The following is a 16,310-nucleotide window of genomic DNA, read 5'->3' as shown; positions in this document are numbered from 1 at the left end:
TTTTAATTGTGATATTTTATTTAAAGACATGTACATAAGGGTGGGCCATAAAAATAATATATTTTTTATTATAGTGAAAATATTGTTCTGGACTCCAAAAAATACGTATGCTTAAAGGGCAGGTCTTAATTTTTATATTAAGAGGTGTCTCATCGTGATTTTTGATTTCCCATATAAATAACAAAGAGAATTTTGTATTTTTCATTAGAAACTTTGTTACGATTAATTTAATATTACTGATGTAAAAGCCAATATATATTCTTGAAGGAAATTAAATGATCTACAATAAATATCCCCTATTGTTTCCCATATTGTTTCTCGCAATTTTTCCTATATAAACGGTGCGATAGCCGATAGATCATTTTCTACGTTAAGACGTGTAAAAACTTGGTTGACAGCAAACATGTTACAAGAGAGGCTGTTCTTCCAGAGACAGCGCTAAATATCTCAAATATTGTCACCCAATTTGGTAATAGAAGACTGCCTCTTAAAGATATACACTTTATAATAAATAAATAAATAAAATTGAGTATAGTGCAATAGTCTAATTTACTTAACATATGACATGATATTAGTGACCTCCCCCTAAAATTTTGGGCTGGGACCGCGTGTGACTACAAAACATATACTGCCTTCGGGAAATTGAACAACATGACAATCAACTTCCACCCACATCTAGGCCGACCATATGGAACCCTAACAGCACAGCTAAACCTTAAGAGATATACTTAAATATAATAGCTTCGGAATAGTTGTTCTGCGTGGTCAGTGTTAAATGGGTGTTATTATTCTGTAGATCAGAATAATTTAAAATAACATAAGCTAGGAGTACCCCCACGCGGTGTAGGGTGTAGCAGTTGAGGTCTATTTTATAATGATAGGTATATTATTGAAGACTTGCGTCGCCCCTGAAGAATAAGCAAGATCTCTGATGGCACTTGCATCCCCCGATTAACACAATTCTTTTACAGTCTTGTTCCTCTTTCTTCCTCTTTTACACGAGTTCGCTAAGAGTATAATAAATAATTAGCTTTACGTATCAATGCTCTAATATCTAACAATGTGTATAAATAAATATCAAGTATCAATATTCCTTATACAAATTACGATAATGTCGTAAAAAAACATATAAGAAGTCATTATATATTGTCAGTCAATTCTGTGTATTACATTTAATTATGTAGTTCAAGCGGGCAAAGCCGCGGGCGGGCCGCTAGTATTTAAATAAATTCGTATTTTTTTTACTGTACCTACTATTTTCATATTAGCCGTAACACCATTAGAATAACCAACTCGACAAATCGCATAATATAGACTGGGATCCGGCCGTTGAATCCTGCATAAACGAGTTTTCTTAATTAAACCTATATTAATGAATAATACATGATTAATAGAACAGATTACACCTGGGTTGCCTGGAAGAATCCTGCCGCAATCACCTTTAATCACATTTTTTCGTAACTCGTTTTTGGAGAAAATTGCACCCATACGTTTTTTATATGAATCGCACATCATTTGAAAGATAATCGCATAAGGAATTGGAAAATTAAGGGTTGCCAGCTCTCAGTCTGCCGCAAGTCTAGGGTTGCCTGGTTTAATCATGTCACTAAATGTTAATAATTTGCACTCATGTGTTTTTTTAATGAATTATATATCAAATTAAAGCTTATTTTTTTCTGAACACTATAAAACAGGGTTGCCTGGAAAATTCCTGCCGCAAACAGGGGTTGCCAGCGTTTGAAATATTTTATTCCGGTTCCGTTTGACTATGAGAATAGACGATGAAATGCGCGGTCTGCCTTATGTTTTAAAGTAAAATATTATATAATAGAAGGTCAATCTTAAAATCAATGTTTATTCTAATTGTTTACCTGTTAAATGATGATTTTAATCATATTAAGTACACACAGAAAACTATTTAAAGATCATAGGGCAGAAGAAATCATCCTTATTTTTCAAGTAAAATATTGAATCTATAATATTAAGTCTTTGCAAAATCTATTTTCTAAATACTAATATTTATTTATTAATTTAAATTACCATTTTGAAACAATTAAATTATCTAATTAAATAAATGTATAATATCGATCTTCTATAAACTATTAATATACATACATATACATCATGTTCCCTTAATATAAAGAAGGGTGACCAGTATTGCGGATATTTTTTTTATTAATTATATTGAAAAATACATTTCAATGAACTCTCTCTCTCTCTCTCTTCGTCCTCTACTTGTTTGATTTGATTTGATTTTTTCTCACGCAATTTTTAATAATTTGCATAGGAAAGAAATATATATAATAGAATTATAATAAACAAAACTAAGTTAGCAAAATAAATTCGAAGAAAATCCGACAGTAATGCCGACTAATAAACGCTATTTACGGTTTATGACCAAGAGTCGGCAAATATCAATTAGTTGGCTATTTTTTACTATAGATAAACATTTTGCGGCGCGATACAAAGCAAACCAAATGCAATAAAATTATTTTCGAAGATGTATTGTTTCTAAATGCAATAAAAGTGCAGATGGCCAAATGAGTTGTTTTTGAGCATATTACTTAGTTACTTACCTTTCGTTTTGGAGTAAAGACGTTTTTACTTGACAAAAATGAAGATGTGAAAATGTGATAGAATTTAACAAGGAATCTTTCCAAAACTGTAAAATTATGTTATTGTTTCGCCAAAAAATGAATTTTAAATACAGTGACATTTTTTTAAATAGTGACACAATGCACGGTTATAATTTACAGTATTACAAAAAGTTCATTGTTTTAAAAAAAAATATAAAGAAGTATTTTTTAATTATTTTCTAATGCAAAACGAAAGTATACTATAATCTTTAATATTATATAGTTTAATAAAATGTGACAATTGTGGCCGTGGGAATTGCCTCAGTTTTGATTACACTAAGTTAGGGACGTGAGTGAGTGATTACGCTTTATTATAATTAAAAGAACAATTCTTTCAGACCTAAATGCCTTAAAAACTATCAGCATAGACGGACAAGTTCTTGCTAGCGACATTTTTTTATCTATATTTTTTAATAGTTTTTATTAGTTGAATAGTTTTCATTTACTTTGCAAAAACGTAAATATTCGTACCAAAAAGATGGGCGCCATAGTTCTTTCTACGGATACGGACGGCGTTGTCAAATCAAACAAGCAGAGGGCGAAGAGAGAGAGAGATTGTTTATTGAAATGTAATTTTCCATATTTTCTTAATTAATAAAAAAATATCCGCAATAATTGTCACCTCTCATTATATTAAGGAAACATGTTGTAATTAATACCTTATAGTAGATCGATATTTGTAAATATTTACTTAATTAGATAATTTAGTTGTTTTGAAAGGGTTATTTAAATTAATAAATAAATATTAGTATTTAGAAAATAGATTTTGCAAAGACTCAATATTATAGATTCATTATTTTACTTGAAAAATAAGGATGATTTCTTCTGCCCTATGATCTTTAAATAGTTTTCTGCGTGTACTTAATATGATTAAAATCATCATTTAACAGGTGAACAATTAGAATAAATATTGATTTTAAGATTGACCTTCTATTATATAATATTTTACTTTAAAACATAAGGCAGACCGCGCATTTCATCGTCTATTCTCATAGTCAAACGGAACCGGAATAAAATATTTCAAACGCTGGCAACCCCTGTTTGCGGCAGGAATTTTCCAGGCAACCCTGTTTTATAGTGTTCAGAAAAAAATAAGCTTTAATTTGATATATAATTCATTAAAAAAACACATGAGTGAAAATTATTAACATTAAGTGACATGTTTAAACCAGGCAACCCTAGACTTGCGGCAGACTGAGAGCTGGCAACCCTTAATTTTCCAATTCCTTATGGGATTATCTTTCAAATGATGTGCGATTCATATAAAAAACGTATTGGTGCAATTTTCTCCAAAAACGAGTTACGAAAAAATGTAATTAAAGGTGATTGCGGCAGGATTCTTCCAGGCAACCCAGGTGTAATCTGTTCTACTAATCATGTATTATTCATTAATATAGGTTTAATTAAGAAAACTCGTTTATGCAGGATTCAACGGCCGGATCTCAGGGTAATACTCTTTACTCATAGATATAATCAATGTTAAATCTATTAAATACAATTATTTTATGAACTTATTTCATTTAATTTTGTAAGGAAAAAAAAATTTCGAATCTGAAGAAAATAACAGAATATTTATTAAATTGTATTAAATATATATTTATTCTATTTACATAGGTCTAATGTTATAAAGTTAACATAAACTTGACCTATTCACGATAATATTATACCTACGCGTAAGGCCAATATGTAAAACATATCTATATTACGACAATGCTTTAAAAAATATATTAAATATTTCTCATTTTAAATATTTATTTAAATTTATAATTTCATTTCTGCGCTCTGGTGTAGGGGGCAAAGTATCGGCGTTGAGTTCCGTCACTAAACATGCAATGCCTCCAGAATCTGGCGGAAAATGGGGAAGTCACCCTTAACACTAGGTCCTTCTACCTACCCTACTGCATGCAGGATACTACGTAAAGCTCAAAAAAAGAAACTAGGTATATTATAATGTACTTTTTTTAAAATTTATCTATTAAAAGTATTATTATGTTGAATGTTTCATCGATCTGGTTTACTTCCTGATCTTTATTTTCTTCATCATATTTTCCTGATCGTAATTTTCTTAAAATAATTGATTAACCATAGTTAATAACAACAGTATGCTTCTAGGTGATTTTAACTTGGTAAAATAAATAATTATTATTTCAACAAAATAACATATAACACTTTATTTGTTTATATAATTATCTATTAGTTATTACTTTGAAGTATTTACGCAGTATTGAGGAATAAATCAAAACAAAAATCTTAACTCATACTTCTTTACAGTGTTATTCTAACATGAACAGGCTTATCATTTTATATCTCGCGTATATAACAATTTTATTTGGAAAATGTAACGCTAAAATAAGTATTAATATTAAAGTGTCGTCTAATAGGGCTGTGTCGGGAGTCAATTTCAGTGGTGATCACAAAAAATTAATAACCGATAAAGAAATACGGATGTATAACGTGTCCGAAGACAATTTAAAATACGGTGTCAAGGTTGAACTTGGGAAAGCGCCCGATGATATCTTTCTAAAAGATCCTACGCGTTACGGCGATTTATATAGAAAATATGACTGGAATGAAGTGCGAAGAAGTTTGCAAATACAGAGTGCTGAAATAGACGACATAATAAACGAAAATACAGTTGTAACAACCATAGATCATATAAACAACACAACAAGTAAACTAAAGAAAAACATTAGGATATTTAAAAATGTACATTTAAACATGAAATCGCTTTGGTCTGATAAGGGTATGTTTGTGGATGATATTCCTTACAGAGTGAACGTTTCAATAGATTTACAGAAGTTTGTATTTGAAAATAAATGGAGAAAGGACAATTATAAGACAGAAAAAATGACTTTTGGAGTGAACAGCTTTGGTTTTGTTAACATTGAACCGGGGAAAGCTGTGACTATGAAATTGTTGGGCAAACGAACAATCATCATAGCTAAACTTACGTACGTCTCTCGACTCACAGGTCAAATTGTAACGAATTATGCAAGATTATATGGAAAATATCACTTTTATGCTCCATCCATATCTAATATAATGAAAGCAGCAAAACTAAAGAATGAAATTTTAACAACGGAGTATATAGAAGTTGTATGCTACACTGATCCATATATTGAAGTTCGTGATAAATCTACAGGGAAAAAGATTCCCATAAAATATCCAAATAAGGCGTTTCGTTACAAGAAAACTATTAAATAATTATAGAATTATCATTTATTTTATTTGGTTAGTTATATAGAGTGAGGTTGGCCATAATGTATCATACATAAACAGTGGCGTAGCTAGGGTATTTGCTGCCCGGTGTGGCTTAGGGGACTTGCCCTTTAAAATGGTCTAAGGTCTAAAAAAAACAAAGTGATCGTCGACTTTGATGCCCCTTTCCTTTGGATGAGTTCTAAAAAAAAAACAAAGTGATCGTCGACTTTGATGCCCCTTTCCTTTTGATGCCCGGTGCGGCTTAGGGGACTTGATGCCCTTAAGATGGTCTAAGGTCTAAAAACAAAGAAAAAAAAAAGTGATCGTCGACTTTGATGCCCCTTTTCCTTTTGATGCCCGGTGCGACCGCACCGCTCGCACCCCCCTAGCTACGCCACTGTATATAAAGCTCAATTAGATATAGGATAGTATTTTAATTATTTAGTGCCTATTTACGTATTTTTATTAGATTCACATAATTCGATGTACGAATATCTTGGTATGGTTCTTTTATTAAGAAAATCTTGTAATGCTATTTTGACATCCGTTGTTCCGTTGTCAAGAAACCAAGATAAGAAGAAAATATATTATTAATCAGCATTTCATTTAGTTTCTTAAGCAAGTACAACGTTAATATTTTTTAAATAACAATTAGAGTAAAGTATATTTTTCCTTCGTGATATTTTTTTATAATATTAAGTATCAAATAAATATTACGTTGAACCTTTTTATAAGAAAATTTATAAACAGATAAATAAATCATAATAAACATACAGAGCTGTTTATCACTGACTTAAAATACGAGGAATATAAGGCTTATTTAATAAATACAACACCGTTTCGTATTAATATGACCATATTAATCCCAAAATGGTAAAATATAAACGGTAATTAACTTTAAAAGACATTACGTACCTATTATTAGATTATTTATCTATTATGGCAGCACTATTTTATTTCATTTTTGTCAGTGACACTGACAGATGACAGCTTACATTCACAATCAATTTTCACATTGCAAATTTGGAATCCACGGTCATTCTGCCGATAGTTCAAATAACAGTATTGTTAATTGTTAGCCATTCCTTATTGTAAATTACGTGTGTCGCATAATTATTTAATAAAATTACACAGAATAAAACACCCACAATGTTAGTTTAATTATTATTTTTACTTTATATTGCACTAACTATCAACATCACTCGTACTTTAAGTAGTTAATATTTAAGTAGAAGGGATTTATTATTATTATTTTAATTAATATTGTGTGAATTTTGATTCGTAAGTAAAAATGTTGCGGGGAATACTTGTATTTTTGCCTTTATACATCGTTGGGTAAGTGTTTTTTAATTTTTAAGTGATGAAATTTAACACAACAAAAATAATTTGTTAAGTAAATATTTATATACCAGCGGACGGGAGCAGCTTCGCTTGCTCGTTTGCACCCTTAGGGGTGAATTCTAATAAACCATAAAACACGTGTTCAATGAAATATTTTTAAGAGTCTGAATTGCAAATTTTATCAAAATCGGTGCCGATTTAAAAAAAAATTCATACAAACTTAAAACCCCTATTTCATCCCTTTAGGATTAAAATTTTTCAAAATCCCTACTTAGTGGATGTACAGATTACGAAAGTAAACATCTGTCCAAATTTTATGTTTCTACCATTAACACGTACGGCTGTGTGTGTGTCTTACCTCAGTCAGTTGGAACATGTCCTTTTATATAAATAGACTAGCGGACGCGCGCAGCGTCGCTTACGTATTTAGGGGTAAATTCTAATAAACCATGAAACATGTGTTCAATGAAATATTTTTAAGAGTCTAAATTTCAAATTTTATAAAAAATCAGTGGCGTTTTAAAGATTTTTCCAAACAAACTTTCAACCCCTTATTTGCACCCTTAGGGGGTAAATTCTAGAAAATCATGAAACACATGTTCAATTAAATATTTTTAACAGTCTAAATTTAAAATTTTATAAAAATCGGTGGCGATTTAAGAATTTCTCCATACAAACTTTCAACCCCTTATTTGCACCCTTATGGAAAGAATTCTAGAAAACCATGAAACACGTGTTCAATTAAATATTTTTAAGAGTCTGAAATTCAAATTTTATAAGAATCGGTGCCGATTTAAAAAATTTTCTATACTAACTTTCAACCCCTATTTCACCCCTTTAGGGTTAAAATTTTACAAAATCCTTTTTTAGTGGATGTCCAGATTACGAAAGTAAACATCTGTCCAAATCTCAAATTTCTACCATCAGCGGTTATGGCTGTGCATGCGTCTTACCTCAGTCAGTGAGGACAAGTCCTTTTATATATATAGATAACATGGTTATGAATTATAGTTTTTTTATATAAATAAAATTTCAAGGATTTAATATTATTTACTTTTAATTACATTATATGTTTTGAAATAACTTTTTGTACAAGTTTTTACCTTATAATTTTACCTTATTTTACCTTATTCATTATGTATGGATTTTGTTGTAAAAAGAATATTCTCAATTTCTGCCTATCAAGTATGAAAAATAAACAAAATATTTATGTTATACAAATTTAGCTTTCCATATTTTTCTTATATTTTACATTTACAGGGTGTTCATTCTTGGAGCATCTATAACGGCTGGTTTATTTGTATTACAAGTGGCTGTAGCACCCCTTATATTTAAATATTCGAAGACATTCCGACGTCATCTCATATTTTCTAATTCAGGTTAGTAGTGGTTTTAAAAAGTAGTAGTAGTTTCTAGTATATTAGTATGTAGTAATTAAAAAAACCGGACAAGCGTCAGTCGGTCTTGCCACCTTAAAAAGAGTTCTGTACAAAAATTGGAGGTCTCATAAGATATTATTTCTGAAATTTAAACTTAGCTAAGCCAGAGCCCTTTTGTCTGATACCTCATTTGAACTACTATACACTATACACTCCGTTTCCACTACGACACTTCCATTCCCCATCTAAAAAAATGTTTATGTGTTTATCTATCAGAAATAATGGTGTTAGTATTCCAGTGTTATTTTAGACAAAATGTTGTTATTCCATAGTTATTTTTGATATGTTATATCTGTTCTATAGAAATGCGTGTAATAAACGTTTTTACGAATATTGAAATATATAAAATGTTTTTAGTGTCATTTCACAATTTTATTACATGTTTATTACATGCAAGCTGTATATAAAATTGTAAGTTTTTGAATTGAAATATTTATTCATTTTAACATTTACTTCACTGATGACCTTTGTTTTTATGGATATTTGATCACATACTCTTTTTGTTACATGTAAATTAAATTTTGATATACTGGATTTTTTACTTATTTTTAACTGTGGTTAAAAAAAAATACGTAATTGTTATAATTATATGAATGTCCATGATCTTTTATTTAAGTTTTTGCGTGGAGTTTATAGAATCCATTAGGTACGTCATGTCTTTAATTTAGTGTAACTTCTGGTTGTTTCTTAATCGTAATCATCGGATACCCGAAATTAACACTATTTTTTTTGGATATAGACGTGTAAATAAGATTTGTTATGATAGATTTTTATTGAATTGAGCAAAAACGTGTAAAAACAATTGTCTGACATAAATTCATAACATCTCACATAAAATATCCCAAGATCCCAGGGCCCCCAGACCTACTTTATTTTAGCAAAGCTGAAATTTTAGGGGTTATTAGTCTAATATGTAGTTAAGAGTATATGCCTACATACTAACTTGAAAGTGAAGAAATTTCAGAGGAATCGCCAACTAAACTAATATCAGATCCTTTCAGTTTAAAAATAATATCAAACAGAAAGAAAAAAAAGTGCTGTGTTACAACACTTGTCATAATATTCCCTTAAAATCTAAAAAATAATTCTTCCCATCATACAAAAAAATAATAATTAAGGTACTAAGTAAAAATGAAAAGAATTAAAAATAATAATAATAAATTTTATTATCAATATCAGCATAATATGTAAAGATAATTCGCAGATATTGTGACACAGATACAAGTAAAAAAATCCATACATTATTGTAGGTATGTAGATGTGATATTTATGATAATTGGGTTAATAATTATAATTATTAATTATTATTTTTAATATTTTTATTATTATTTTATTTTTTAGTTAAAATTATATGAATATGAATTAATTAAGACGATATTACAATATATAGATGCTATCGTAGCACAACGGAACAACGTCTATTGACTGCAAATACGCGTTGGTTATGGATTCGATTCCCGGCCGAGGGAATTATTTTTAGTTAAAAACTCTGGAAAGCGCAATTGCGGCTGTGAGTTTTACCTTTACTCAACACGTAATGTTCCAAATTTGACCGAAAAACGGAATATCCTGACACTAGATTCACCTTGCTTACCATTCTATATGACGGTAAACATGAAACTCTAAAGAGATGAACTCTCATTTATAAGGAAGTTCTTTTGAATATAAACATAATATCGTTTGACCTCTACAATTATGTGAAATTAAGTTACTCTTTGCGTCTTTTCGGTCAGATGTAAATCACGTTCCCATTAAGACACTTCCGTTGTCCATGCCACGACGGTCTCTATTATAATACTCCTCCGAATGTAATATGTTCTATGTATATTTCCCATACATAAAAAAAACACAAGGCGAAAAACTCAGGGTCGTGCTGTTTGTTATCTGTATAAGATATATTTTTAATCTAAACCTAAAATGTTTTCAGATAATATACATACGTACAATGTACATATAATATTTTTATTAAAAAAAAAAACAAATATATTTTACTCAATTATAATGTAATCAATTATACTTTGCTACTTGTACCGCTTTTAACGCTACTTAATATTTCTGAGTATTGTTTTTTTACATTTTTAAAATGTTATTACACACTTAGATAAGAAAAATACTATTTTAGAAAACATAAAAATCCCGCTACCTTTAAATTTTAAATAAATGTTTTCTAATAAAGTATATATTTCTGAGTGTAGTTGAAAGAACTTATATTAAATTCTACCGTTATGCTAAATAGAAGATTAATTACTGTTATTTGATTACTGTATAAACTCGAGGGAGTTATTGCTCATTTACGCCGTAGGGGCGCAGTGGCGCAAGCGTGTGAATGTCGACCAAATGTTATCGAGTAGGAACTGTACGTTTGTTGGTTCAATTCCTGTTCAGTTAAGTTAAGTTCATTTTCTTCGTTCTTTAGAATTGGGCAGAAAGTGAGGAACGGAATATCTTAATGGAGTGTCTTAACACTAGGTTCCCAAATTCCTTCTGTCTATCCTGCTGTATGAAGAATACAGCGAGAAGCTAATAGCTAATGCTAATGCCTCTATAAATAATTATAAAAACTTTATTTTTCAGTACAATGGCCTATAAACGTAGACTTCGAGAATCCCTCAGAGATTGGAATCAAAGGAGCTCGAAACTTAAGTATAGAGTATAAATCTAAAGTGGACAACTGTGATATTAAAATTGGTAAGCAAAACGTTCATTATTTTGTTGACAGTGTTGTGGCACGAGCGTATAAGCGTGACGGCCGTGAGTTTGAATCCTATTCGAGGGAATGAATTATTTCATATTTTCGCTTCCCAGCTCTGGTAACCAGGTAATTAAAGTGCGGCGTTGAATTCCGCAAGTTTATAGTCGTGCCCCCGCACCACGATAACTTCAATAATAGTATTTATATTTATTTTAGGTATATGGCATATTCTGCCGAAGTCGACATACGAAAAGTTAAAAGGTGACTTCAGTAGCACAGATAAAGAACAATTAAATAAGGTAATGGATGAAGAACTGATTAACTCTAAGACGCCTATTATGATGTATTTTCACGGTAAGTTATTTTTACATTAAATGTAATACATTCTTATGGCTTCTATTATGGCTTCGCCCGCTTAAACTTATTGTTATATTATGGCCTAATTATACAAAATATTTACAATGAATGTGGCCTATGTGTTATTCTGATATAAAATTTATCTAAATTTGTTCGGTAGATTTTACTTGAAAGTGAAACAAACATTCACATTTCACATGTTAAAATCGACATAAAAAATATATATGATAATACTTTAATATAATATTATAAATAATATTATATTAAAGTCTTTAATTAATATTATTTTTAACATTTTTTTAATAAAATAAGCGTTTACTTTTAATCATAAATGTAATTAAAAACACGGAAAGAATGAAATAAAAAGAAGAATCGTTTTGTACTTTTTTCGTTTTATCCAGTTTATAACTCGTATTTAGTTTTTTTCCTTATTATTGTATCGTTTTGTATTGTGTAGTTATTATGACTCCATAACAACTGACTACTGCACTCAGAAACTAATTAGCGTGTAACTAAAATTTTAATTTAAAGATACATATGACTCAATCGGTGTTTAGTTCCGTCAGTCAACACTTAATGCCTCCAGAATTGTGTGGATTGTGGGGAATAGATGTGTCTTAATCAAAACCAGTGTCTTAACTAAGGTTTCCAGTTTCCCTCTGCTTACCCTGCTATGTGCGGGATACATCGTGAAGAAAAACAAATATTTAAAATACATCAATATTTCGACTCTGGCTGAAGGTTTTTTTGTGATACAACAAGATCGCTTCCCTGCGTCGATTTGTATTTTTATCATTAATAAAATTAGTAAAATTATAAATGTGAAAATTTGTGAGAATTGAATACTGGTTACACTTTCACGCAAAAACTACTAAACGGATTTAGATGAAACTTTACAGAAATATAGCTTATATATCAGAATAAGTTATAGGCCAGACTATATGTAAATATTTTGTATAATTTAGCCATATAATATAACACTATTTGATTCGTTGAAGCAGGCGAAGCCGCGTTTGGGTCGCTAGGTAATAATAATTTATAATTACAGGTAATTCGAATTCCCGCGCCGCCTATCATCGAGTGAAATTATACAAATTCTTTCAACGTATGGACTATCATACAATAACTTTTGATTATAGAGGTATATATTAAATATTTTTTAATAGTTTTTTAGGTAATTTAACAAAGACTTGAGACTAGAACTATAAAGGCAACAGTTGTGAGTTCGATTCTCACTCCGGGAAATTAATTATTATTAATGAATATGGAAAGTGGGAAACGGAGTCTCTTTACACTAGATTCTCTCTGGATACCCTGGTTTATGCTGCATACAGCGTGAAGCTGTTTTTTTTTTACTTTAAAAAATTACTGAATTCATGGTATTTTTCTTGTCAATAATTAATTAATTACGCTTAAGAAGCAATTATAATAATTGCAATATTTTGTAATTTTTAATGTCTTTTTGTGTTTTTAGGTTATGGTGACTCTACAAACATCACACCAAGTGAAGACGGTGTCGTAGAAGATTCACTAGTAGTATATGATTGGCTTCAACAAACCATTGAAAAAGCTGAAAAAAAACCTACGCTTTTTGTATGGGGACATTCTTTAGGTAATTCTTTTAAGCTTTACACTATACTGCACATGAAAAAGGGAACTTAGACACTCCGTTCTAAAATATCTGTACTAACTTTTACTCATGAGTAAAAGATAGTACATATCATTAGAGGATCATATACCATATATATCAAGTTTAAGAGAAGTATTAAAATTGAAATTAATTTTAGAAGGAAAACTGAAATCTCGGTTAATTTTGACATATGTTATTGTAATATATTTATTTAATATATTTTTTATTTCTTTATTAAACAAATACAAAAAAATATATAATATATATATAAAATTCTTCATTACACATACATTAAAATACATTAAAAAATAAAAAAAAAATTGAATGGTTTGTTTCATGCACAAAAGACTAACCAAAACACACTACAATATAAATACAATTAAAAAAATAATAATTTTTGTATTGACTTTCTAGGTACAGGTATTTCATCACATCTTCTAGGCAATCTTCCAGAACTTTCTAAGAGTATTCTAGAAAGATCTGAACCTTTGCCTCTGCCTAAGGGACTCATATTGGAATCACCGTTTAGCTGTTTGGCCGATGAAGTACATTACCATCCATTGGCTAAGGTAATTTTGATAAATTTAAGTATCCCGCATGTAGCATGGTAGACAGAGGCAACCTAATGTTAAGACACTCCGTTCTCAGTTTTCCACCGAATTATGTACGCATTGTGTGCCAGAACTAAACGCCGCCCTTTGCCTCGACACCAGAGCAATGGAATGAAAATATAACACTTACCACGACTGGCCTTAATATAATTAATGCTTTTAATAAAAAAATACTTTATTAGTTTATTTATATTTTATTTTATTATTTCAATAGCACTGAAAATAATTAACGTTATGTATTATGTATTTTCGTGCATTTATTGTTTTTATTAAATGATTAGAACTTAGCATGAGAATCGGTCTACCAATGTATTAGTATGTTTAAAAGTAGCTTATTAAGCAATATTGTTAAATTCTATTATATTGAAAAGCAACTAAAATTTATATTTACTTACTCTATAATAAATAAGAAGAAATAAATAACTCATTTAATAGCTAATTATTAATTTTATTTTATTTTTCTTACAGTTAGTGTCGTGGCTGCCATATTTTGAATCGACGTTTGTGGCTCCATTCAAATTATACAAAGAGCACATGTTTAGTTCCGATCAACACTTGTGTAGATGTCCGACTTTGCCTGTTTTGATATTGCACGCGAAGGATGATTTCATTGTGCCTCATGTTGTTGGGGATAAAGTATATACTGTATTTTTATGTTTATAAGTAATTTGAAACATATTTTTGTAATTAAAGAAGAAAAAAAACAAGAAGATAGTCACGATTACCGTCCAGTAAACAAAGATAATATAATTTTATATATTTTTTTGCTTTACACTGTATCTCGCACATAGCAGGATGGATGCGCACAGGGAACTTGGGAACCTAGTGTTAAGACACTTCGTTCCCATTATAATATTTCCGTACCCCACTTTCCACCGAATTATGGAGGCATTGCGTGTTGAGTGGCGGCACTCGACGCTTTGCCAGAGCGAAAAAATGAAAATATTAAATATTTTAATTCCTCGAGTGGGTATTGAACCCACAACCTGTCGGGTTTAAAGTCGCACACTTGTGACCCTGCGCCACGACTGGCCTCAACTCACTCCCTATGAGTCACTATTCTTGCCTCTCTCTCTCTTTCATTAAGTCATATATAAGTTGTAATTATATATTTACAGTTATACAAAACGATATTAGAGTCCCGTTCAACCGGCGGAGCGACCGTAAAACTACACTCGTACGATGTGAAGGAGAATCTAGGACACCAATGGATATGTATGGCTAAAGATTTGCCTGACGTTATTAGGTAAGTGATAGTTCAAAATGATTTGTTAAATTAAAATACAAGTTTAATAAGTATAAGTGGGATTTGAACCTGCGTCTTTTGGACACCTAAATATTGTAGAATTGAATGAGAGAAGTGTAGAATAACACTAAAACGTTAAAAATAGGTACAAACTCGCTTAAAATGTGTTTAGAAACTATTTATTTTTGTCATTAGATTAGATAAGATTAATCTAAAAAAACCTCAATTTCTGTTTTTTTTTTCAGTGACTTCATTACAAATAATGAATGAATAAATAAATAAAAGAAAAAAAAATATCTTCTAATAATTTGCAATACGCTTAACAGATCTCGGGACTTGGGAGTGGATGCTATACGCATAATAATAGTAATTTATTTTGTTTTTCAGCTTTATTATTTATTTATACAAATGAAAATAAAATTATTAAGTGCTTTGAAAACATGTTTTATTTATATTTAATATGTTTATAATAAAAAATAGTATTTAGAATGAGGTCCATGGGCGTACCGTGTTCCTACTACGCCCATGACAGTTTGAGTTTAAAACATGATGGCTGTCGGCTTGATCCCGACAATGTTATAATTAAATGAATTGCAAAATGTAGAAATTACATGTATGAATATTATTTGTAATATTTTCTAAATATTTTAAAGAATAAAATTACAAAAAAAAGTATTCGTATTCATTTTTTTTTTGTTTTCAATATAAAATATTTAATAGTTAATTTCAAAGGAATTCTAATAAAAAAAACAGGCTATGTCTATTAAAATATAACATGTATAACTGTATGTGTTCGAAAATAAAATCAATATAAATTTATTTAAGTATGTAAAAGAGAACAAAATTAAATAAATTTTACCGATTAATAGCAAAAAAATTAACGCAACTAAATTTAAAACGCGCGGAGCGCGTGCCAAGTTTCTGGGTTTCAGAACTGGCGAGCAGCACCGTGTGTTATTTTACACGAACCATTTGAAGCCACTTTTTACCTATTCGTAACTCAAAAACTATTCCACCTAAAGCTGTCATATTTGGCTCAAATATTTAGACCCCCTACCTGTATACGTGCATAAAATTTCATAAACACAGCTCAAACAGTTATTTAGATAATGACGTCCAAAAATCGTAAATTTTTAGGGGGGGTGACTGACCTATAG

The 16,310-nt window shown here is 30.0% G+C and overlaps 2 protein-coding genes across 3 annotated transcripts; both read left to right on the top strand.

The window, feature by feature from the left end:
* Nucleotides 1-4,879: 4,879 nt before the first annotated feature.
* On the top strand, nt 4,880-5,851 carry LOC146541008 (U-megalopygitoxin(8)-Mc8-like). Its single transcript, XM_085189143.1, has one exon. It carries the CDS (start codon nt 4,920-4,922, stop codon nt 5,838-5,840), a length of 921 nt encoding a protein of 306 aa, XP_085045269.1. The 5' UTR covers nt 4,880-4,919; the 3' UTR covers nt 5,841-5,851.
* A 935-nt stretch (nt 5,852-6,786) lies between these two features.
* On the top strand, nt 6,787-15,592 carry LOC146541007 (lysophosphatidylserine lipase ABHD12). Of its 2 annotated transcripts, none has more exons than XM_085189122.1 (10): nt 6,787-7,172; nt 8,439-8,557; nt 11,192-11,305; nt 11,526-11,663; nt 12,715-12,807; nt 13,141-13,278; nt 13,711-13,865; nt 14,376-14,543; nt 15,026-15,153; nt 15,399-15,592. In XM_085189122.1, exons 1-10 carry the CDS (start codon nt 7,129-7,131, stop codon nt 15,421-15,423), a joined length of 1,122 nt encoding a protein of 373 aa, XP_085045248.1. In that variant the 5' UTR covers nt 6,787-7,128; the 3' UTR covers nt 15,424-15,592. The 2 variants fall into 2 exon arrangements, with proteins under 2 accessions (XP_085045248.1, XP_085045257.1); XM_085189131.1 differs by having other exon boundaries at nt 6,851-6,988.
* Nucleotides 15,593-16,310: the final 718 nt, after the last annotated feature.

The sequence above is a fragment of the Heliconius melpomene genome, chromosome 1 (assembly GCF_056956725.1).
Source record: "Heliconius melpomene rosina isolate 202511_hmr_F chromosome 1, ASM5695672v1, whole genome shotgun sequence".
Classification (NCBI taxonomy): domain Eukaryota; kingdom Metazoa; phylum Arthropoda; class Insecta; order Lepidoptera; family Nymphalidae; genus Heliconius; species Heliconius melpomene.
This window is presented reverse-complemented; position numbering and strand designations above follow the sequence as displayed.